Below are 24,646 nucleotides of genomic sequence, written 5' to 3'. Positions count from 1 at the left end.
TACCGTTCCAGACAGGAATGTGCATGTGCATGTGCGAGGTCTCTCTGCATGTGTAGGATTTGACACCTATTGCATGCTAGTACGTGTAGTAGTAAGTAGTAGTAGCAGTTCTTAGTTACTGCATGTGTGTCACGTAACGTCGTTGTCACTATGCAGCTTGTGGTGTTTGCTCAGATTACGAGTCGAGTCGTAGCTTCTACTTTGTGAAGCTGTTGCCTGGTGTTGGTGTCGCATTTCGTACAGTGTCCGTGTCACTTTGGGTTTTTGATACCCCATTTTCGCTCCTATAAAAATATCATCCCATCAGTTTTGACCCATTTCCCTCCCCTGTACAAGTAACAGCTTTCATGAACACTGATCGTCTACGATTGTTGCAGAAGATAGTTGTACCCACATTTACACAAGAGAGAGAAAAAGGGTAAGCTATGTTGCAACTCCGAGTTGCATGTAGTCACGATCATCAGGCAACATTTAATTTTTTTAATTTTTATTTTTAGTGTTAATTTGAATTCGGATGAACATGTAAAACTAAAGCTCTGTGGTTTTAGCCTTTGCTGTCACATGCATAGTGGAGAGATTCTATGCCAGGATGGAGAGGATGATTGATTGGTTGGCTGGTTTTATTGGAGTTTGCAAACCGAACTCATGTGCGCTTTTGACTTACCTCAATTCCTGGGAGGCTGGGTTGAGCCCTGACTGCTAATTGCAATGTCATGTACATGTATTTCTAGAAGAAAAATGGCTCTCCATCCGAGTCCGTACATGTATTTCTCCTCGGCAACACTTTCAGTGACAGTGGCATGAAGTATGGTCCTTGCATGATCTTTGCTGTCACTCTCTGTGGACTTCACAGATCAGATTTTACTATTTTATTACCCATTCTGATTTAGGCAGGTGCTTGAGATCCATGTGACGACTCGAACTGATGCCTGGCAGCAGTGGTGACTGATGTCCATGGAGCGCCAATGATGACGCCGCAACACTCCGCATGGAAGGATTCCGCGCTTTCGCACTTTCATCTACATAGTCATTACTCTGCATTGCTGGTGTGGCGGGCATACCGGTATGCGGAGAGATGAAAACTCCCGTTGGGTCCCTTCAAAGCATGCCATGTCATCTTGGTTATCCATGGTCAACAAGACTTTGCCAGCTGGTGCAAGCTCCCAGCTTTGCTGCTAGTAAAGAAATGACTCTGTCCGTCGCTTACTGTCAGCTTGCTGACAAAGATTAGGCCTTCACGTGCTGCACCATGCCTGGGTGCCATTCTTCTACGACAGTTTGTCAGTCGTTGCGGCCAGTTCGTGGTCCGGGTGGTCAATTGGAAGCTTTTTGTCCCAGCAAGCCGCCACTACTGGCTGGTTACGGGTTAGAATGAACAATGTCTTACTGGGACAGGACAGGATCATCAGCTGTTTTTCAGTGCATGTGCGGCTCTGCCTCCCAGTGGATTGCTGGACTCGGCATACCAACATGCCCGAATAGCAGTAATAATACGCTCTGCCGCTTTGCCGTGCTGCGCTGTTGTGAATTTGTTTGTTTCAACCTTTGCTTGGACGCACTGCGTGGCTGATAACACGTCGTTTCAGTCTTTCAAGTATTCCTCACTCCGGCATAGCAGCAGCGGCAGCAGCAACCTCTGGTAATTTTGAACGAACCCACATAAGTCATTGGTGGTAAGCCCCGTCTGGTTTCCTCGGAGCGCAAGCTTTACCCACAGACGTAAGCCTGTATCGAAGAGGTGTGCATGTTTTTGCCACCGCAATAGTTTTAGACAGCTCCGGGATTCTGAGGACTCCAACGAAGTGCATGGCAAGGTGAGGGAGTGTTTCCCGATCGCCACTGCTGGCATCACACACGGAGAAGAGTTGGAAGCACCACGTCGAAGCCTGCTGACGGCGTGGCCATTCTCTCTGGCATCGCCAAGTCGTAAGCCAGAACAAGAAGATAGTGAGACGGCGCCGAGGTGCGGACGCTTGAGTTGATACAATGGAGAGAAGAAAGCTTTTGTGCCTATCCATGCTCAGCATGGTTCTGGTTGCATCGTCAGTGGAAGGACAAATCGATGTACCGGTAAGAAAAAGATTCGCGTGCGCAGATTAGGAAAGAAAAAATTAATAGTTGGGGGGGGGGGGGAAGGCATTGCTGAAGTGCTGAGTGTGCTGTGGTCAGAAAATACAAACTCTGTAATCTGGAGGAGAGGATGTGGACGGGTGTCAAAAATAGCCTTCGCGGTTTAGGGTTATCTAGCACTCAGCAGCAATCAATTATCGCATCCCAGTGACTCCTGCAGCTGCAATCATCCAGTCATTCTGGGGTCTGATGGAGTACTCGTACATCCTGGATCAAGAGTGAATGATCCACTCTTACAGTCTTACCAGTAACATACCATACCTGCAGCAAAAGGATTTTCTAAACATGCACTAGATACTTACTACAGAGCTGGCAACTGAAATCCGACCCCTTAGCGATGCCTTCACATTCTACATTTTGTAGCGGTCTCTATTTCGTAGTTTTACTATCGCGTGTTGGGTCTTTGCGATGTGAGCGCACCGCTCAGGGGTCGGATTTCAGTTGCCAGCATTGTACATGACGGGAGCACTGATTTGAGAATTGTTCATGTTATGCAGTGCGACTCCATTATTGAACAAGCTGAGTAAAAGCAGAAGGGATTGAAACAAATGAAGCACAAATGGATATGCTGGTAGGAAAGATAGTGATAGTGAGTGCATGAGCGCAGGGTGTGATGCAGGTGGGTTATGTAATGAAGGCGGCACATCGCGCACGACCCATAACCACAGCTGCATTCTCTTGCTTATGGACTCTGGCCAGTATGCATTGTTATCCTGTTTGCAAAGGGCATGTGGCGACGTGAGAGCGTGTGCCGCTGTTAGTGTGTGGCCCATCGCGAGTGTGTGTCATTTTTGAAAAGAGGCGTAGATGTGTTTCAATCTTGCCTCGCCCGAAACAAGAAGGGGTTTACTATGGCAGCTCTCATCTTCTGCTATCATCATTCTACTGGCATGCTATCAAAGGTGTGTCTGACTGCAGTACTGTTAGGTGACCCCCTGACAGCATTAGCCTAAGCATCCCATTGCTTTGCGGAGATATGTAGATGACTCCGACGGTCGTGAACCTCTGACAAACATTATGAATGTCTGATTGTGTGTTGTGTGTTGTGCACAGCGGTTTCTAAGAGGCAACAAAGGAGTGAAGGGCCAACCAGGTACGGTGGGACAACGCGGGCCAAAAGGTGACCCAGGAGTGAAAGGTCTTGAAGGCCTAAAAGGAACGCCGGGTGAAAAGGTAGGTGGTAAACTGTGTATGTTGTTTCCAAGACTGCATGACGCTGCTGGCGAAATGTGCGGACTTCATGCTTCATGCATGGTAATCAAAAGATGAATTGTGATTCCAGAGCAAAAAAAGGGTGAAAATATCGTGTGCGCGCGCGTGTGTGTGTGTGTGTGTGTGTGTGTGTGTGTGTGTGTGTGTGCGTGCGTGTGTGTGTGTGTGTGTGTGTGTGTGTGTGTGTGTGTTTGCCGCATGGCCGTGTCCATTTCAGGGAATTCCCGGTGATACTGGCGAGGAAGGTATTAGTGGCTTGCCGGTAAGTTGTATGCATTAGCAGAGTTTCCCTGGTCAGTTCACAATCTGGCGAGGTATGAGTATGCATGCATGAGCATAGCTGGTCAGCAAGTCACCTGTGGGAATTATCTTCAACTAATCTCTATCAGCTCCAGCTTCAATTCCCAATGCTACACTGATGTATTGATGAGGATGTGCAAATCAGCTGCGCCTCGGCGTGTGTGCTTGGAACAATTGGCATGACAGGAGCATTTAGGTAGTAACTCAGCATGTGCGTGCATGTGTATGCATGGACGGATGGATGGATGTGTGTGTGTGTATGTGTGTGTGTGCACGTGCATTCTGCATAGCCAGAATATGGCAGCGCGTCCAAGGTCCAACGTGCATGTGTGTGTGTTTGTTTATAATATGGGCATATGTCTGTATACATGTATGTATGTGTGTATGTATGTGCACTATCTGTAGGGTTTGAAAGGTGATGTTGGTGCGGCAGGTCTCAAAGGCATGACCGGAGATGATGTAAGCCATGAATACATCTACATTGATTTTGAGAGAATGTGTATGGCAAACAAATATCACAAATGGACTGTCATAGTTGATAGTGAATCCAATCATTTCTACAATTGTAAACGAAGTGGAACCTACCGTATTTTCCGGAGTATAGTGCACACCTTTGTATAACGCGCACCCCCAATCTTCATTGGGGGTGCGCACTTCAATCTTCATTGAAGTACATGCATTTCATATTCGGAGCATAGTGCGCACCTGTGATTTAGGGCCTAAAATAGCACATCTAAAGTGCGCACTATACTCCGGAAAATACGGTACTCATTGCAAATGTTTGGGGATTTTCCCTTCTCTTTCTTTGTATTTTGTGAAAGGGGAACACGTCCAGTATAAGACATGTATTCCGGTCCGAAGTTGAAGGCCCTTGTGTGAAGGATTTTTCCAGCCGTGCAGTGACACACAAGTAATTGGAAACTCGTGACCTGGCCGATAAGGAAAGCATGAATGCAGCGAATGGGAATTCCGGTCGTTGACCACTTTGGTGGTGGGTCTGATCTACTCGCCTTCCACTACTTTAGGAGCTGCATCTGCACCTTGATCTTAGAGGGCGGCGACATTCATGCGGATGTGGAACATCTTAAATTGACGTTCACGGGGCCCATTCTAAATTTGACCAATGACAGAGGGTGTTAGGGCGCTCAGCATAATGGGGACAAATCACTTCTCTTCTTTTCTGTGTCACCTTTGCCGCAACAGACATAGTCAGATACCCAGGGCCGGAGCGGGCGATCAGAATTTATTTATTTCAAAAAGTTGACCACCCTACTAAAAAAAGAGATTTTCCTCCATAATGTTCATTTCCGGTCAAGTACCCCATTGGGTTGGACCACCTGAAATCCTGGTACTACGTCTCTGGTACTCACACACACTATCCTATGGTAGAGTGAGAGAGGAAGGGGGGGGGGGGGGCATCCACTGTCGATATCTTGCACAGTGCACACTATATGCATTTCTTGCATACAGTGTTTAGTCAGTCGTACTGGACTATGAGTTACCCGTTCCTGTTTGTGTGTGTGCGTAGGGTCTTCCTGGAGCTGATGGTGTTCAAGGAGAGGCCGGCTTTCCGGGAGCATTGGTAAGGAATCCGCAGAACAGTGCAATGTGTGTGTTAATGGTGTGTGTTAATGGTGTGTGTGTGTGTGTGTGTGTGCGCGTGTGTTTGTGTGTGTGTGGTCAATTCATCAGCCTTGCAAGCTGTTGAATGGTGTAATCCCAGCACAAGTTGCTATACCTAACATAGCGGTTCGCTATCATCGCTTCCGCGATGGGCATGTCTGAGTCTAAGTCTGAGTGTGTACATATGTGCAGACCTGTGTATGCCCATACATGTGTCTGATGCAGTTGCATGTCTGTGGGTGTCCTTGTTCTAGGGTGGGGCTGGTCAGCATGCTATGTGCATGTATAACAAATTGTGTGTTGCAACTAGCAGACCTAGCTTAATATGGAATTTGAGGATAACACAGATTTCATGGGTTATTGCTTTTGCATTCAAATCGCATCCTAGCTTCTTCAAACCACGGCCATTCGACTTTGGCACTTTATGATGTATCTTGGGGCAGCCGCTTGTGATGTAATCATGATTTTGCTGTGCATTCTGCACACAGGGTTCGGTTGGCGACAGAGGTGAACGTGGAATGGACGGAATGGCGGGCGTTCCCGGCGATACGGGAGAAGAAGGAGTACCCGGTCAGCCAGGACCGCAGGGAGACACGGGAGAAGAAGGACTTCCCGGGCCCGACGGACCCGATGGACTTGCAGGATTGCCTGGTGCGCCTGGATCAACTGGAGCAGACGGTGACAAGGGGGCCACCGGAGAAACAGGTAGAGACTCTCTCTCTCTTCAGATTATTCACGCAGTTGTTGCATGGCGTGTGCATGCCATAGACGTGTTTGCAAGCATTGCAAGTCAAGCTTGATATTGCTGAGGTGCATGAATGGACACATAAGGGGTTAAAGGTGCGTGTGTGTGCGTGTGTTTGTGTGTGTGTGTGTGTGTGTGTGTGCGTGTGTGTATGTGTGTGTGACCGCACACACGCACTACTGATTCTCATACTTGTGCATGTGCAGCTTTATGGACATACAAGACGGAAGTGAGCACATACACATACTAGTTTGCTTACTGTAGTGTCTTGTATAGAAGCCTGTTTTGAATACAAGCCTGATTTTTAAGATACACTGTCAGCACACAAGCCTGGTTTAGTGTTGACATACATAGAAATACCTGTCTTGTACAGAAGCCTGTCTCATATAGAAGCCTGCAAAATTCCCAAAAAAAGTCATATATAAGCCGCGGCCTTTATACACTTGACTTTACGGTATGCTATCATCTTGTTTCTTTTCCGTCCAGGTCTGGCAGGTCAAGGTGGAGCCAAGGGCTTGAAGGGGGTGTCGGGTCTTGCTGGCGTACCCGGAGGGGAAGGCGATGCTGGAGGATCTATCGCTGGACTGCCCGGGCTTCCCGGCCCCGACGGACCTCCTGGTCCCGAGTGCATTGAAGGTGCTCCGGGGCCGAAGGGCCAGCCTGGCGACACAGGCCCGGCCGGCGAGTCCATCCCGGGCCAAAAGGGCGAGCCGGGTCCCAGCGGGAACGTGGGCGTTAACGGCTTGAGCGGCGTGGACGGGACGTCGGGCAACAAGGGAGAGCCTGGATCGCCAGGCCAACCCGGTGACAACTGCATACAATGTCAGAACGGTGCGGCGGGCGCCAAAGGAGATTCAGGACAGAAAGGAGTGGCCGGTCTGCAGGGTCTGAAGGGTGTCAAAGGATTCCCAGGATTTCCCGGACGGCCTGGCGCTGATGGCGTGGGCGGTGGCCAAGGACCTCAAGGAGAAGAGGTAATGGAGCAATGTTGCCTAGGCTTGCCGGCTGAATAGCAATAGACCTTATTCGATTAACGTCACAATCACGTGAACCGGGGTCCCGGGAACCAGGGAGTGGCAAGAGACCTGCACTCAGTGCACAGTGGACTCGGCGTGGGAACATTGGAGTAGAAAAATACCGGTACTTTACTACTCCCTTGTACGAACTGGGCCTTTCTTGCCACTCGTTTCACGTACGCGTGCCCCAGCTTACGACAAATCCCTGGAGGCGAGTCCAAAAATCACGTTATCGAATAAGGTCTATACATGTACAGAACTGTCATTGTATCTTTGTATCAACAGTTGTTTAGAAGAGTTTAAAGGATGCAAATTGCTGCAAGCGACAAATTTTAGATTTTCAGCTGCGTGTCCAGAGGTACCTTCAGGTAAATTTTCACATTCAAAACCTGAAAAATCCATTTTCAAGACCGTTACCCATATCATTTTAAAGTAAAAACTGCACATAAAACGTATCCTTTCGGGCCATTGTCCGAAAAGCAATGAAATGAATTTGTCGCGTTTTGCATCTGAACTCTTCTATTTCGATTAGACAGTATTCTGATATGGTCTGTAGGCGGATTGCACAGCCCCTACTGGAAGCTACGGAGGCTGTCAGTGTCTCCGGGGTTACAAGGGTGGATCCAGGAGGGGTTCCGCGGAACCTCCTAAATTTCATAAATGTACTGCTGGCAAGCATATGCATGTCCATGTACATGTATCAGCTACTCAGTGTTGACTATACTGAACCCCCTGTGGAGATTGCTGGACCCCCTGTAAAGATTGCTGGATCCGCTGCTGGGCTATACTAGGTAGCGTTGATGTGTGGTCACTAGGTATCCCTAGCTGCTGGGAATTACATTACATTGCGTTGCTTTACTTAGTATTTGAAGCACAACTGTCGAGCACCGCACGCACACACGCACACACACACACACACACACACACACACACAATTGTCTAACCATGAGAATATTTTCTTGTGTGACAGGGTGTTGCTGGACTGAAGGGCGACAAAGGAGATGAGGGACTGCGTGGAGTGGCCGGTTCCAACCTGGTTCAGCGTGTCTTTGGTTTCAAGGGATTCCAAGGTAGGTAAAACCTCCGCCCAAGGTTAGCGGCAGTAATGGCCTCTCAAAAGGTCACTCGATGCTATGATAACTGTTTGGTTTCTGCTGCATTGTTGTGTGTATTGATGATGCGTGACGATTATCATGAGTCTCGACTTGAATTCAACCTGGCTTGACTGGCGTGAGGAAGCCGGAAGCGTTCCACAGAATGCTTATTCAATACCACAGATGTCTAATGTTGTTACACACAAACTTTCTTACAAATTCACAAGCTCTCTTTCTGTTGTGTATGCAAGTTGCTATATTTCTACTGCACAGTCTCATGGTATGCATTGTGCATGCTGGGATTGATTGTTGTTGTTGTTTTACCTAACCAAGCCTTGAACCTACTTGGAGATGAGTCTGTGATTGCTTGTGAAGGATGCAACCTGCAAATGTACATGTATGCCAGTCCGCAAGGAGACAGGACATAAAGATTTCATCTTGCTTCTTTTCTGTTGTGCTCTAGTTTTCAGCCCTCTTGCTTGTCTTGTTTGCTTGATCCAGGTGACGTCGGTCTTCAGGGCTTCCAAGGCCTGCAAGGGCAAGTGGGACTGGCCGGCGAGAATGGTCGACAAGGAATAGCCGGAGTGCAGGGAGAGATCGGACAAAAGGTACAGCACACGGTCTCCAGCGCTTCCTGGCCTCTCCTATCCAGCTAGTGGGTACACAAGGGAATAAAATTATTGGCTCCGTGCGTTGCTACTGAGATACTGAGTACGTAGACACTACATGCATATCTTTTTTCACATTTGGAACTGCTATGTAAATACTGTAGTCCAAACCCCTATTGCCAAGGGAAGGAATACATATTCAATGGAATAGGCGTAGGTTGTATTCGGCCAGTATTCTTCCAGAGCACGTTGCCTGCATACTGGAGAAAGATGCCGCCTTTTTCAAGTGCACTCCATCGTTCCGAAGACTGTGAATACTCTGCATCGTGTACGGTTGATCCTTGCACGCAGGGCATCAAAGGAGACGAAGGCAACACGGGAAGAGCAGGCGAAATAGGCATGACCGGTGACGCGGGTCCCAAAGGTGCTCCCACCGTCGGGCCCAAAGGAGTCAAGGGTGAGCAAGGTGTGGCTGGACTGCGTGGCTTTGATGGCGCAGCTGGTCTCGACGCAGCTCAGGGTAAGAATTGCTAAGAACTTACGGTATCATTATGAGCCAACGCTGAGATAGGAGTTTGCATCCTTGAATAGAGTACTCTAATCTCAGAATTTTTATGTGCTCAATATTTTCGGTATGACGGCAAAAGGTCAGGTAAGGTGAACAGAAATTTTAGGTACAGAGAAGCAGTTCCCTATTGGATTATGTGTGTTAGTGTTTGTTTGGTGTATTGAAATTTTAGGCATGAAACAGATGCACCGAAAGTACCGAAAATAAAAGTACACCGAAATTTTGTGAAATTACAGTATTTGAAACACAGGTTGACTATAGTTCCAATCAGAAGCGTCCGATGATTTACTGTTTTATTTTTAACGCAGCGAATCTTTACAATATACTCCATCTCTGGACAGCCAGCTGTTTCTAGCTGTTTCTAGCTTGTTAGATCTGATCAGCTGTTTCTAGCTTGTTAGATCTGATCAGCTGTTTCTAGCTTGTTAGATCTGATCAGCTGTTTCTAGCTTGTTAGATCTGATCAGCAGAGCTCCCTGTGACTGCCGCCCAAACTGTTTGCATTGACGTCTAGTGAACAACAAAGAAATTGTTAATTAAACCGGTTGAAACGATCACAGTATACTGTTCACACCTGCCATGAAGCCATCCGTGAATAACGTGGTGCCCGTGTACTGGAAAACCTAGATTGGTGGCTGCGATAAACCTAAAGAAACCCGACAAATTAGTTCTCTTTTCACACATACCATATTGTTTCTCCTTGGTGGTGACTACATCCCATGTGCAGGCCAGAAAGGAGAGAGAGGCATCATTGGAATCACCGGTGAACTCGGAGTAAATGGCGAGGTTGGTCCACAGGGAAACCCAGGCGTGAAGGGAGACCAAGGTGAAGAAGGTCTGCCCGGTCCGCCGGGAGGCAAGGGGGATATCGGTGTGGAAGGAAGCGTCGGCATACAAGGTCAGTTGAACGTGTGTGTGTTAGGACAATGTGATCACTGCCACTGCTCATGTTTGATGACTGTACCTGATATGCATGTTTATCACTCTTCTATATCACCCTCCATTAATTCCTGAGATGCTTGACTGGTCCTATATTACCCATATGGGCGTAATATCGACCGCTTGTATCGACCGCTTGTATCAACCACTTAGACAGTGTAATTTTTCGACTTTGGAGGTTGTGCAAAGTCAACATTTGATAAAACTTTCCATATACCTTGAAGGTTATGCTTCTCTCTGTATACAGTTTTTCTCTGTAACAGTTTACATGCGCACCATCATGAATTCAGGTATTATTGCAGGTCTTGTTCTTAGTGCAGTCAGTGTCTGGCTGTCAATGAGTCAAACACATAGCCCTGCACAGCGACGATGACAGTGTGATGTATTGCAAGTGTGGAACTTACAGATACTACGTGAATAAACTATCTCTCTCTCTCTATCTCCCCCCCCCCCCATCTCTGTCGCTCTCTCTCCCCCCCCCCTCTCTCTCTCTCTCTCTCTCTCTCTCGCTCTCTCTCTCTCTCTTTCTCTCTCTCTCCCTTTCATCTTGCATATTCATGAACGTTCATCATCGTGTGCGCCCTTCATTTCCAGGTGTTATTGGCATCAAGGGAGAGAAAGGAATACCAGGCCCACTGGGACCCGCAGGTGAAAAGGGAGACGTCGGCACATTCGGTCTGAACGGCCCGCAAGGACCGAAAGGCTTCGAAGGAGAATCAGGTACGTTGCACCTGTGTTGCACTGGCTCAGACTCTTAGTCGTGCTCAGACTGTAGGCGTTTTCAACCACTTTTGCTAGCACAACACTGGCTCAAAGTAACTCAGTTAATAGTTAGTCGTTTTCTACTGTTTTGCTTGCACAACGCTGCCAGTGGTTGAAAAATGTTCGGAGATCATGTGATCATGAAGGACATCGTCATTGATCATTGTGCCTGCTATGCCTCCACCTCCCCGGTGGAGTACATTGAATATAGGATCAGCTGTAAGGAATCATCTCTTCGCACCGGGGTGTAGTTGTTATCTGTTTGGCTGAGTTTTTCTAGACGTACCCCGGAAAGGCTCTGGTGCTATTCTGTTTGTGCATTATCAGTGATATGAATGTTGTTAGTACTGCCGATAGCTTCATCCCAACATGTTTTTCATAATCAACACTTTGTATCTCTTTTGCACTTATTTTTCCTTTCATTTCTTTCCACCCTGTGAAGGCTTGGCTGGAGTGCAGGGTGGAGCTGGAGGCAGGGGTCTAATGGGACGCAAGGGAGCACGCGGCATCCAGGGATCCCCTGGCCTCAACGGCGTGATGGGAGAACAAGGCGAAGACGGTCTTCCCGGACCACCGGGAACACGCGGGCAGAAGGGCACGCGTGGAATTCCCGGAGAAACCGGAGAGATTGGTATGACTGGAGAACAGGGTATCCAAGGAGAGGTGGGGGAGACCGGTGAAGTCGGAAACAAAGGCGCTCTAGGTCCACAAGGTGAGAGACATTCTGCATAAGTATCCAGCTCTCAATGCCCATACTGGGTATATACATCCTGACACTATCTGGATGACGTTGTTGTTGCTGTAGCTGCTGCCGTCGTCATCGTTATTGTAATCAATGTTCACGTTTTGTTTGCAATATCAATTGTGAAATCGCCGAATCCACTAAAATGCACTTAACACTAGAGTATGGAGGTGAGCTAACCCCTCCACACTGACCCCTCCACACTGACCCCTCCACACTGACCCCTCCATACTGACCCCTCCACACTGACCCCTCCACACTGACCCCTCCACACTGACCCCTCCACGCTGACCCCTCCACGCTGACCCCTCCACGCTGACCCCTCCACGCTGACCCCTCCACACTGACCCCTCCACACTGACCCCTCCACACTGACCCCTCCACACTGACCCCTCCACACTGACCCCTCCACACTGACCCCTCCACACTGACCCCTCCACACTGACCCCTCCACACTGACCCCTCCACACTGACCCCTCCACACTGACCCCTCCACACTGACCCCTCCACACTGACCCCTCCACACTGACCCCTCCACACTGACCCCTCCACACTGACCCCTCCACACTGACCCCTCCACACTGACCCCTCCACACTGAAGTCAGCTAAGTTTAAACAGCGGCTGCAGCTCGCCCAGATACCCAAGATATTGTGATATTTCGGGTGTAGATAGCACACAAAATTCACAAGCACAACACACACACTCTCTCTCCCTTTGGTTGGTTGGCATTGAGGGGCTGCTGCGCAGTACTTTACATACACATGAACACACTGTGCTGCACGTACACACGAGCGAGTAATGATAACTTCCTCGTATTAGTTTCGACTGCTAGTAGTCTCTAAGAGTGCATGGCCTGCGTTTGGATCGCTAGTACAGCGTCCCATCTGTCTAGGTGGAAATAACCATCGTTAGAATGTAGATAAAAGAGAGGTTCTGCAAAACGAGAATGTGTACGAACTGTCGCTCTACGTCACGAAGTGAGAAACTTCGCACGAAATTGCGCAACTTTGGACGCGAAACTTGCAGGGAACGCGAAATGAACTTTCGTAGGAAGTTTCGTGAGATCGGGTCATGGTGTACGTGCACTTGGCGCGTGCAAACTACGAAAATGTACAGAACACAAAGTTCTTGCGAAAATTCGTACACATTTTCGCAAGGCCTGTCGCGAAACTTCGTTCGAATTTTCGTTGTGCAGAACCTGTCTATTACCAACAATTATAATACTTTGTGTGTTAAGTGCGGAGTGCTGTGTACATGTGTGTATCCGTCTCCAGGTGGCAAGGGAATCAAAGGTGACGAGGGAGAACCGGGACTGCCCGGACCACCCGGCCCGACTGGCTTTGACGGCGAACCAGGTCCAGACGGATTCCAGGGAATTGATGGAGAAACTGGCCCCCTCGGCCCACAGGGTCCCAAGGGTGATGCCGGCGATGAAGGCTTCCCCGGACCACAGGGTATCAAAGGAGAAAAGGGTGAGGAATTCAGTCGGATCCATTTCTGAAGTCCTGATTGGTTGTATGCGCTACACGATGTAACCATGAGTGAAGTGATCTGTTCTAGAGGAGCTTGGTACTTTCGCAAATGTTCATGCAGACTCTTTGATCATTCAAGATCAATTTAAAATACAAAAAACAGGCTCCTTGTTGATACCTGCTGCTGTCCATGATTATAGGATTATGGTAGTGTTCATGTTGAGCAGACGTGCAGGCTTGGAGTAAACTTCCAGAACGTGTGCAAGCCATTCTCTTCACTCTGTCTTTACTTTGTTTAGGTATTAACGGATTCCAGGGACAGGGTGGTGTGAAAGGTGAAGCAGGTCTGGGAGGTGACCAGGGGCCGCAGGGCCCACCCGGCTTTGGAGGCGATCGCGGTGCTACCGGTGCTCAGGGAGCTGGAGGCCTTCGCGGTATGGTCGGTGACACCGGCAGCATAGGTCTCACCGGTCCACCTGGCGAGCCGGGCCCGAAAGGAGAGAGAGGCGACCAAGGTCTGCAGGGCCTGCAAGGCATTCAGGGACTGCAGGGCACCAAGGGTATGAAGGGCGAGGAAGGAATACGCGGCCAGGATGGTAGCAACGGCTCGCCGGGAGCCAAGGGCGAGAAGGGAGTGCCTGGACTGACTGGTAAGTTAAACACTCTATTCCTCAGAGAACCATAGTCTGTCACTCCAGTAGCATATACTTGAAGTATGTGTGTTTGGTATAGTTTGAATGTTGTAGTGTGTATGGTATAGTATGAATGTTGTAGTGTGTATGGTATAGTATGAATGTTGTAGTGTGTATGGTATAGTATGAATGTTGTAGTGTGTATGGTATAGTATGAATGTTGTAGTGTGTATGGTATAGTATGAATGTTGTAGTGTGTATGGTATAGTATGAATGTTGTAGTGTGTATGGTATAGTATGAATGTTGTAGTGTGTATGGTATAGTATGAATGTTGTAGTGTGTATGGTATAGTATGAATGTTGTAGTGTGTATGGTATAGTATGAATGTTGTAGTGTGTATGGTATAGTATGAATGTTGTAGTGTGTATGGTATAGTATGAATGTTGTAGTGTGTATGGTATAGTATGAATGTTGTAGTGTGTATGGTATAGTATGAATGTTGTAGTGTGTATGGTATAGTATGAATGTTGTAGTGTGTATGGTATAGTATGAATGTTGTAGTATGTATGGTATAGTATGAATGTTGTAGTGTGTATGGTATAGTATGAATGTTGTAGTGTGTATGGTATAGTATGAATGTTGTAGTGTGTATGGTATAGTATGAATGTTGTAGTGTGTATGGTAGTGTTGAAACGATCCCACCGGATACTCGTTAGCTCGCTCGCCAGAAACTCGGCTCGTTTGTGCGGCCAGCTCGTTTGCACTAACGAACACCGTACACCGTACTCCGTACACATGGCAGTACATGTCGACCGGGGAGTCGTAACATATTTTACGACTCCCTGGTCGATCGAGAGTCCAGTCCCGCGCAAAGTGAAAATCACTCGCAGTTACAGGTGACTGTATGCCTGCACGACACTTGAGTTGTTTCAGTTGTCGTTGCAGCTTTGGTGGACTCTACTGATGTCTTGTTCCGCATCTGCTGACCTGTCGCAGGATATGCTTCGGTCACCTCTCCATTCGAGTGAAAGTTACGCTCAGTCGTTTGGAAGTTTTCTCCCGCTTTGCAGCGAAGACCAGGGCTACTTGCAATCTTTGCAAAACGGTCTATTATTACAAAGGCTAATCGACGACGGCGCTGAAAAGACATCTCGACACCAAACAGCAGTCCGAAGTGAAGCAGCAGCAAACCCAAAAGCCGGCGGTGATAATTTGAACCAGCTGAAAAAAATCGAACTTAGAAAAAAAATTATTCAAAAAAATAATCATATTATTTGCCACATCAATGAAACTCGTTAGCTCGCTCGATAGCTTGCTCGTTAGTGGAACTGATCGCTCGTTTGTTATAGATACGCTCGTTTCAACACTAGTGTATGGTATAGTATGAATGTTGTAGTGTGTATGGTATACAGGTCGTCCCCCGTTAATACGAGTCCGGTTAGTACATAAACCCCGTTAGTACATAAGAAATCTCAAGTCCCGGACGAAACGTGGTCACTTCCATACAAATTTTGTCGGTTAGTACATAATCCGTTAGTACATAAACCCCGTTAGTACATAACATTTCTCCGTACCCGCATGTCACCTACCTCAATAGTACATAATTTACTGATCTTTTGGCCTTCCAGTGGAGGCACATCGTGTTCTAGTTTCTACTTGTGGACGCAATAGGCATAGAAATCAGAGCGCACATCACAAACCGACAAAGCTCTGTTTTTTTGCCGAGTGACTGTACTACAGCCTACAGGCCGCGGCTGGGCATGTACCATGTCAACTGTAGAATCTTCGCTAAATGTGACCGTTATAACATAATTTTTATGTTATATCGAGGGAATCAAGAATATCTCGCTGCCTAGTCATGGTAGCAAGAAACACTCAGAAAAGTTGAAAAAAGTGAAAAATTCTGGTATACAAGCAAGTTATGTACACTTTCGTTTAGTACATAAACCCCGTTAATACATAACATTTGTCAAGTCCCAGAGATTATGTATTAACGAGGGACGACCTGTAGTATGAATGTTGTAGTGTGTATGGTATAGTATGAATGTTGTAGTGTGTATGGTATAGTATGAATGTTGTAGTGTGTATGGTATAGTATGAATGTTGTAGTGTGTATGGTATAGTATGAATGTTGTAGTGTGTATGGTATAGTATGAATGTTGTAGTGTGTATGGTATAGTATGAATGTTGTAGTGTGTATGGTATAGTATGAATGTTGTAGTGTGTATGGTATAGTATGAATGTTGTAGTGTGTATGGTATAGTATGAATGTTGTAGTGTGTATGGTATAGTATGAATGTTGTAGTGTGTATGGTATAGTATGAATGTTGTAGTGTGTATGGTATAGTATGAATGTTGTAGTGTGTATGGTATAGTATGAATGTTGTAGTGTGTATGGTATAGTATGAATGTTGTAGTGTGTATGGTATAGTATGAATGTTGTAGTGTGTATGGTATAGTATGAATGTTGTAGTGTGTATGGTATAGTATGAATGTTGTAGTGCGTATGGTATAGTATGAATGTTGTAGTGTGTATGGTATAGTATGAATGTTGTAGTGTGTATGGTATAGTATGAATGTTGTAGTGTGTATGGTATAGTATGAATGTTGTAGTGTGTATGGTATAGTATGAATGTTGTAGTGTGTATGGTATAGTATGAATGTTGTAGTGTGTATGGTATAGTATGAATGTTGTAGTGTGTATGGTATAGTATGAATGTTGTAGTGTGTATGGTATAGTATGTGTGGTTCGGGGCACACAGTAGGCAGAGTGGAGTGCATGGTTTGTTGAAATTCCGAGTATCAGATTTTAGCTATCATCAGACATGCTAATCTCAGGGCCAGGACTAGATATACCTGCCAAGCTTTCTGTTGACCTTGTTGAACCAGGATGAATCGGGAGATACAGTCAACGTTGCTATGACGACCCTCGAACATGCACAGGATCAAGAGTACATGAAAACCAGAGTGTGCAGCTTGGGGCCTTTTCTGCTATGGGTGTCTGTCACGGCGAAATTCCGTAATTACATCATATTTGGCCCAGATCTGAGGCGGGAAATGGCGTAGTGCGTACAACTGAGCTGCAGTTGTGCAGAAAGAGACCTGCTTGAATCCTGCTTGTACGCACTACATCACTAAAATGATGTAATCACGGAATTTCGCTGTGACAGCCACCCATCCGAGCTGCACACTCTGGTTTTCATGTACAGTCAACTTCGCTAATAACGACTTCGGATATAACGACAATTCGCGAATAACGACAGAACTTCCATGCCCAGAGCAAAGTCCCATCCCACTGTAATACATAATAATGAGACTTCGGGTATAACGACACTTCGCGAATAAGGACACCTTTTTGATGCCCTGCCGAGTGTCGTTATAAGCGAAATTGACTGTACTCTTGACAGGATGAATCGGGAGATACAGTCAACGTTGCTATGACGACCCTCGAACATGCATGAGAGAAGTTCTGTTATTCATGAGGTTGACAGGATGCCGTCAAGTGGCCACTACGTCTGATGATTATGTCATGATTTTGTGAATTGCGGCTACCGGTATATCCGAGGTCGCTCTTCACAAGGTTGACCGTGCCTATCATTTGTGTCACTATGCGTACGGAGGGCCACATCATACTATGTTCCCTGCATGATGTGCTGCGCTCAAAAACCTCGTTCAACCTCAAAGCCGTGCAGTACTTTTCGCTGTCCATGCTGTTGTTCAGGTGGAGAGGGCATGGGCGGAAATCCTGGAGAAACGGGTGAAGCTGGACCCAAGGGTAAGAATTAGCGCTATCCTTGCCAAATCACACAAGACAACTTAGTTGTAACAAGTCATTGTTACTGATGTATTGTTTTATCCTTCAAGTATACTTGCAATTTCATGGCCCGGTCATTGAGCTCAGTTGAAGCTTGGCCTCAGCTTGGGGCATGAGTCTGATACATTGCCAACCTAGACACAGTCACTGATTTTACTTCACTTCTCTCTCATGCCCTGTTTTAGACTGTAACAGTTGTACGTATATGTGATGTTTTGTGCCGAGAGACGAACGCCAGTAGCTGATGGGTAGTGTCTAAACACAATGCACGTCTAATGTTATGCGGACACAAGTTATGGTGCGATGTGGCAACTGAAATTCGAAACTCAATGTGTTTGTTTTCTCAGGCGAAAAGGGAGGTCAAGGAGAGGATGGCCTCATTGGCGACTCAGGCGATTTCGGTGAAAAGGGCATCATCGGACCAGAAGGTGACCAGGGTCCGAAGGGTCTTCCTGGTGCAGTCGGCTCCATTGGTGTAGTTGGTCTGCAAGGACCACAAGGATTCAAAGGAGACAAGGGTGGCCAAGGTCCTAAGGGATTCCGAGGCTTGGAGGGCGAAATGGGTGGCGGGGGACTTCAAGGTATGTTGTGGAATCTGCTACTGCTGTTGTTACTGTAAATTCTGTAAATTCTGATCTCATTGTGTTCTTTGCTGATCATGCTCTCCTTTCTGCCCGCATAGCTGAGGCTATTGTATTGTTAGTTGTCCTTGTTATGACTGTGTGGCATTTTCTTGTGTTGAAAGGTATATCATTAGGGTGTGCAAATTGGAGCAGGAGTTGTTTACGTTATCTGACACCTTATCCTGTGTGTTTCGCTTCTTAGGCGAAGAAGGCAGCAAAGGAGATCAAGGACAGAAAGGTGAACAGGGTATTCAAGGTGAACAAGGCGACCAAGGATTCCAAGGACCCACCGGTGGACAAGGACCCAAGGGAGATCGTGGAGAGACGGGTCTGAAGGGATTCAAGGGAGGCAAAGGCTTGCCAGGACCGGATGGTGACAATGGTAAGCTAGTACACTGTGCATCACCTTGATCAGGAAACACAATGCTAGGTAGATATTCAGCATCGTGACTTTGATGACTCACTGAATTCTATCATTGTAGTTTCTAGTTTTGCAGGAGGACTTGATGGACTCCCCCCCCCCCCCCCAACCCCCCTGCCCCCCCCCCCAACCCCCACCCCAGCCCTCCCCTTCCTCAAAACAGGCTTAATGAACAACCTCCGCTCCCCTGCCCCTCCCCTGCCCCCCCCCCCCCCTGGCGCTCCCCTTCCTCAAGACCGACTTGATGGACTAGCCCCCTCCCCGCCTCCCGCTGGCCCTCTCCTTCCTCAAGACAGGCTTGGTGGACTCCATCCCATCCCCCTCCCATCCAGGTTCACCAAACACTCACAAGATGCATGACCGGCTGTATTTCCCAGGTGCAGTAGTACATGGCATCACACTCTTGTCTGAGGGGAAATCCCTTGTCCAATCGTGCTGTCCGCCTTTCTCTGGTGCGTGTTCTCAGGAAATGCTGGACGCAAGGGAGAGTTTGGCACGGGCGGTCAGAAGGGCGAGAAGGGCATCAAGGGCATCGGTGGTGGCGTCGGTATACAAGGTGACGTGGGAAGCGCCGGCATCGACGGTCAGCAGGGTGACAAAGGTTTCCGTGGCGACACTGGAGATGAAGGACTAAAGGGCATGAAGGGAGAGCAAGGTCCAGACGGTAAGAGCTAATTCCTCAAGAGCTGTAAGAATATGGTGGTAAATTCACACTTTGCAGCTTAGAGAGCGTGCATGGGCTGGCATGTATTTACCGCCGTATTGCCAGGTGTGTATTTACCACCATGTGAATCAACCATAAGTACAGCTGCAATGGAGTCCTCAACTTCATTCAGCCGTAAGAATAACGTGTCAATTTCTTCATAAAAGTGGGCCTTTATCCTTTTTTAACAGAAACAGGGGAAGAAACCATAATTATACAAATGCTTGACATGAACTTGTGTTTTGTGATACTTGGAGGTTGGAGGGCCATAAGCTCCAATCATTTTGTGTTTTGCTTTGTTAACACATAACCCTATGTTGTACCGCACTGTCCTGTACTGCTTTGAACATTCAGGTGGGTTTGGTTTGACCGGCGTGAAAGGCACCAAGGGCATCAAGGGAGGTCAGGGTTTCGAAGGGTTACCTGGTGACCGTGGTGTGTCCGGCCTTGATGGAGATGTTGTGAGTATAACCAGTCGACTCCACTTATTACGACTTCCCATATTATAACAGATTTCCTGATGAAGCGAACCATTGTCCACGATGACATTGCGTTCAATTACAAGAGGCATGAACTGAGCATGTGGTCACCTGAGCTAAGCATGGTCAATGGGGATACATTCATCATTACTATTATTTCTCACGGTAGCCGTTGGCCAATAAGAGAGAGATACAATTAATAATGGTGATTATATGAGGCTATGAGGTAACATCAGTTGAAAATACGGTGATACTGATAGTTCAAGAGTTGATCGCTTTTTTATGTTCTTATTGGACTCGGCCAATAGCTACGCAGCCAGTGTAGCTATGTGATGATAAGGATACCAGGAGTACCCGGGCTCTTGTCGGCGTCTTCTTCTGACATGTATACGTACTGCCATGCTTCACTTTCTTCTTCTGTCTAGGGTGAGCAAGGCGAGATAGGTCTGAAGGGCGGCGATGGCCCGCGTGGAGTGAAGGGAATCAAGGGTACCCGTGGCGACAACGGAGCAGAAGGAGAGGTCGGCCTGAAGGGTCGCCAGGGAGACAAGGGCGGAAAGGGCTTCCCGGCGCTAGATGGACTCAAGGGAGTCAAGGGTAAGGCGAGTGCACGCATGCTGTCCATGAAGCCATCAGTAGAACAATTATGATCATCGTAAAACAAGAGTGAATAATCCAAGAGTGTGCAACTGCCTATACAATACAGTCGACTCCACTTATTACGATCTCATACTATTCTTCCATGTCAATCACTTCTTTGCCTTTTTGTTTGTGTTTGTTGCACTGTCTAGGTGATCGTGGTATTGGTGGATCTAAGGGAGACATCGGACAGAAGGGTGAGATGGGACCGCGTGGTGAACGCGGTATCCGTGGACCGGTCGGACAGAAGGGTAACCAAGGCAACCAGGGACCAAAGGGTATGTGCACAGTACACTGTACACTACTAGTATATGCTTTAGTTCAAGTGACTTCATGCACATGTAGTCATAGTGTGAACAAGGTCAACAATGCTTACATTCTGCTGTGCATCAAAGATCTGCACTGATGTGGCTTGTTCCATTCCACCTGGCATCAACAACACTGCTGACCTACCTTGCATTCAAGCGATGGTACGAATAGAGATTACAAATTTACAATAATACAAGAAGTGAAAATGGTCAGTATGAGAACAGAGTGCATTATGCGCAGGCTGTAGATAGTATACGAGATACTAGTGTGAATGTGAATGTGTGTGTATCTGTGTGTGCGTGTTTTGTGTGAGTGTGTGTGTGTACCTGTGTGCGCGTATGTGTGTGTGTATGTGTGTGTGTGTACGTGTGTACGTATGTGCATGCTCTGTACTGTATTTGTGCAATAGGTGGCGAGGGTGAAGTGGGATTCGTTGGCCAGAAGGGAAGCATCGGTGATGACGGAGATCCAGGACCGTCCGGTGCCAAGGGTGACCAGGGCCGCCGTGGTCCACTCGGAGAGCTTGGTGAACGAGGACCAAAGGGTCTAGGTGGAGATTTGGGCGACTTAGGTAAGGGGAATTCACTGTGCCTAAGGAAGAGCTGTTAAATCTGTTGCTGGTTACTCGGACACGGAGTATGCTTTGAATTTTTGCAACAGAAGTAACTAGTTAGCTAGATTGCAAACTATTGTGCTACGAGCATCTCCTTGTAGAATAAATTCTCACTTGGTGTACATAATACAACTGAGGCTGGGAGGTTTTTGGATATGGCAGTGTGGAATGTTCAGTTCCGACAATGTAGATCGCTGGAGCGGGCATAGAATTCAATCACAAGCTACACGCTTTTGTCGGTTATTGGCAAGGTCGCTAGATATAGGAACTGATATCTGAAGATAGGAGTGCAATTACATGCATCAATACCGGCATAACCCCATACACATATGCCGCTGCTTGCTATGGGTATAGGCAGAAGAATGCGTGTTGAAACTCACCATAGACTGTGCTCTGACCCAAACTGTACTGTACTCTAACCCAGACTATGCTTTACTCCAGCCCAAACTGCACTGTACTCAAACCCAGACCATACTGTACTCTAACCCAGACTATGTCCATGGAACATGTTACTGTGTACAGGACCTAAGGGAGAAATCGGCCCCAATGGCTTCCAAGGAATTGACGGTGACCAAGGAGACAAGGGAGGAAGAGGCTTCAAGGGAGAGACGGGCGGCAAGGGTGAACCAGGCGGCGTTGGCTTTCCCGGAAGCATATCCGGCGGTTGGTTGATCACACGCCATTCTCAGACGAACATCAATCCCGGCTGCCCTGTTGGTTGGACGGAGATCTACAACGGTTTCAGCTTCATGCAGTCGCATGGCAATGGCAATGGTCATGCACAGGACCTGGGCAAGGCTGGGTCTTGCCTGCGCCGCTACAGTGTCAGTCCTTTCCTGCAGTGCACCAACCGACAGGTAAGATCACACAACCACCTATACTGGATTAGTTAAGTGGATTTCATTAACTAAATGAGGGAATGTGCCTGTAGACACGGGACTGACCGGAGTGACTGCTGGTGATTGGCGTGGATTTGGTGAATTACTATTGGTATTGCTATCAAACGTGTTTGGGGAATTTTTCGGAATTACAAACGTTTGCAGTGGATGTTAAATTAGATTAAGTCCATGCTAATGGGATGTGTATGTGTGTGTGTGTGTGTGCGTGTGTGCGTGCGTGTGTGTGTGTGTGTGTGTGTGCATGTGTATTTTGGCTGCGCTCGTTGCCCGTATACTGCATTAGCGTTGTTTCACCACACCGCACGGCGACTTGACTTACTGGCTGGCCGGCACGGAGACCTTCATGAACATGCCCACCACCGACCAACAGATCATCCGCGACATGGTCAGCCGCTGCACTGTTTGTGAGGCACCATCGCGCGCCATCGCGGTACACAGCCAGACGTCGACGATACCGAACTGCCCGGAGTCGTGGGTAACGGTTTGGACTGGATACAGCTTTGTTGGGGTAAGGCTCAGCCTATTGTGAATTCAACATGTACTATCTCCTTATTGGGGCAATGGCACAATCGGCAAAACATAGCCGCTGGGAATATGAAATACCATGTGCCTGTATCTGATGGTATTGCTGTTTGATAGTAAAGCTGATAACCCCGGGAAACCTTGGGAAACCCTGCACAACCCGAGGCATCCTTGGGTAGCCCTGGGAAACCCTTGGAAACCCTGGAAAAACCTGTATTAGCATGGGCTGATATTGGGGCTTACCACCCTGCCGGGGCGGCCTTGGGCTGAACATCGTTGCAGTGTTGCAATAACATCTCTAAAGATACGCACCTGACAGATTCTACGGCAGTGTTCAGTGTTACACAGAATCGTCTCCGGGCACAACACCACAATTGTCCATGCCGTGACGTACATGAATGGCTCATTTTCAGTGTGGCCGGCACGATGAGCAAATAGGAGTCATTCCTGATGTAGCGCGGACACATTATGTATTCCTAGTGCACACGCTCTTACTTTTTCGTTCTCACACTGTAAATCGGCACTGATATTTGATCTACCATGCAAGTCGCATGCATGGAGTTATGGCTGACATGCCTCATGCTGGATATAATACATTTCTGTGTGGATGTTTTGTGTTGCATTTCTTGCTACCTGCTCTGCGTGTGCAGCAAGCGGTGCACGGTGGCCAGGGAGGTGGACAGGCACTCTCCTCTCCCGGTGCTTGCCTGGAGAACCTGCGAACGAACCCAGTACTGGAGTGTGACACGCACGGCTCCTGCACCCACCACGAGAAGACACTCAACTTCTGGCTGCGCGTGATCGGCGACGGAAATGCTCAGTTCCAGCCTCCGACCGCGGCAGAGAAGCTTGAGAACGCGCAGATCGCCGCCAACATCGGTCGCTGCCGTGTGTGCCGTAAAGAGGAGCCGCGGATTCTCCGGCCATAGGCACAGAACGACAGTGGCTGATGGGTGATTGGCTTCCTCACACCAACAACACTTCCATGTGTTGTAGTTACGAATAGATTTCTCTGCTAGTGGGCCGACTACAGCAAGGTACCTCACAGGACAAGCAGTCACAGTACACCACGAGACTAGCTCATGTGTGTGTGTGCACTGCTTGTCCTGTGGACCTCCGGACGGCTGTTGTGGTATGGGTGTGGAGGGGTGAATCCGCACCGCCATGTCAGTCGAAGTTATACTTGGTAACGAGCACATATTAAATGGCGGATAAGAAGCTGATGACAAGGTTAGCAGTGCAAGGACTTCAACTGGATTGTAGAGAACACTAGCATAAGCCAGTTCTGCTTTGGACACACACACACACACACAAACACACACACACATGCACTCATTCTCTTTGCTCACATACTGTAATATACTTCTAGAACAATTACAGATAATCAATGCGCAATAGTTATACAGCTGTGCGATCTACTAGTTATTGCAACCGCCCTTCTTTGAACATTCTTGTTGAACAATCAAACCGGATCCCCTATCCTAAACCTCTGTTTTTAATTCAATTCACCTAGTTTAGCACCGAACAAGGGACGTGCTACAGCAGATGCTGGTCAAACTCCACTCCATCAGTCTTTCTTTGCTTGTTCTTGTCAAATCCCATCTGTACAATATACTCTGCTGGTACTCACGTAACGTGTCGTTGTGTCTACTTGCAAGCAACGTGCTTCTTTATAACCAGTGTTGATAGACCCACCAATCTACAAGACACGATGGGAAAGTCCAAAGTGCCTTGAAAAATGGGCATTTCACAACCTACAACAGGGGAAGCTTGTCACGT

The 24,646-nt window shown here is 47.7% G+C and overlaps 1 protein-coding gene across 1 annotated transcript; it reads left to right on the top strand.

The window, feature by feature from the left end:
* The first annotated feature begins 1,462 nt into the window (after nt 1–1,462).
* On the top strand, nt 1,463–24,496 carry LOC135810073 (collagen alpha-1(IV) chain-like). The gene is made up of 26 exons (XM_065323541.1): nt 1,463–2,070; nt 3,184–3,303; nt 3,560–3,604; nt 4,048–4,101; nt 5,171–5,224; nt 5,754–5,970; nt 6,497–6,984; nt 7,997–8,096; nt 8,622–8,728; nt 9,080–9,248; nt 10,024–10,194; nt 10,830–10,955; nt 11,440–11,709; nt 13,015–13,212; nt 13,512–13,862; nt 17,567–17,620; nt 18,007–18,240; nt 18,485–18,664; nt 19,170–19,367; nt 19,761–19,867; nt 20,311–20,482; nt 20,677–20,802; nt 21,243–21,404; nt 21,969–22,303; nt 22,629–22,853; nt 23,518–24,496. Exons 1-26 carry the CDS (start codon nt 1,987–1,989, stop codon nt 23,794–23,796), a joined length of 4,626 nt encoding a protein of 1,541 aa, XP_065179613.1. The 5' UTR covers nt 1,463–1,986; the 3' UTR covers nt 23,797–24,496.
* Nucleotides 24,497–24,646: the final 150 nt, after the last annotated feature.

Source organism: Sycon ciliatum, chromosome 2 (genome assembly GCF_964019385.1).
Source record: "Sycon ciliatum chromosome 2, ocSycCili1.1, whole genome shotgun sequence".
Taxonomy (NCBI): domain Eukaryota; kingdom Metazoa; phylum Porifera; class Calcarea; order Leucosolenida; family Sycettidae; genus Sycon; species Sycon ciliatum.
The sequence above is the reverse complement of the archived record's forward strand: the minus strand, read 5'-3'. Positions and strand labels throughout refer to the sequence as shown.

What these genes read in the sequence shown, in the direction of transcription:
- LOC135810073 (XM_065323541.1), top strand. Translation starts at nt 1,987, where the DNA reads ATGGAGAGAAGAAAGCTTTTGTGCCTATCCATGCTCAGCATGGTTCTG. An exon ending in AAGGCATGACCGGAGATGAT is followed by an intron (nt 4,102 to 5,170) that starts GTAAGCCATGAA and finishes GTGTGTGCGTAG; the next exon opens with GGTCTTCCTGGAGCTGATGG. An exon ending in AAGGACCTCAAGGAGAAGAG is followed by an intron (nt 6,985 to 7,996) that starts GTAATGGAGCAA and finishes CTTGTGTGACAG; the next exon opens with GGTGTTGCTGGACTGAAGGG.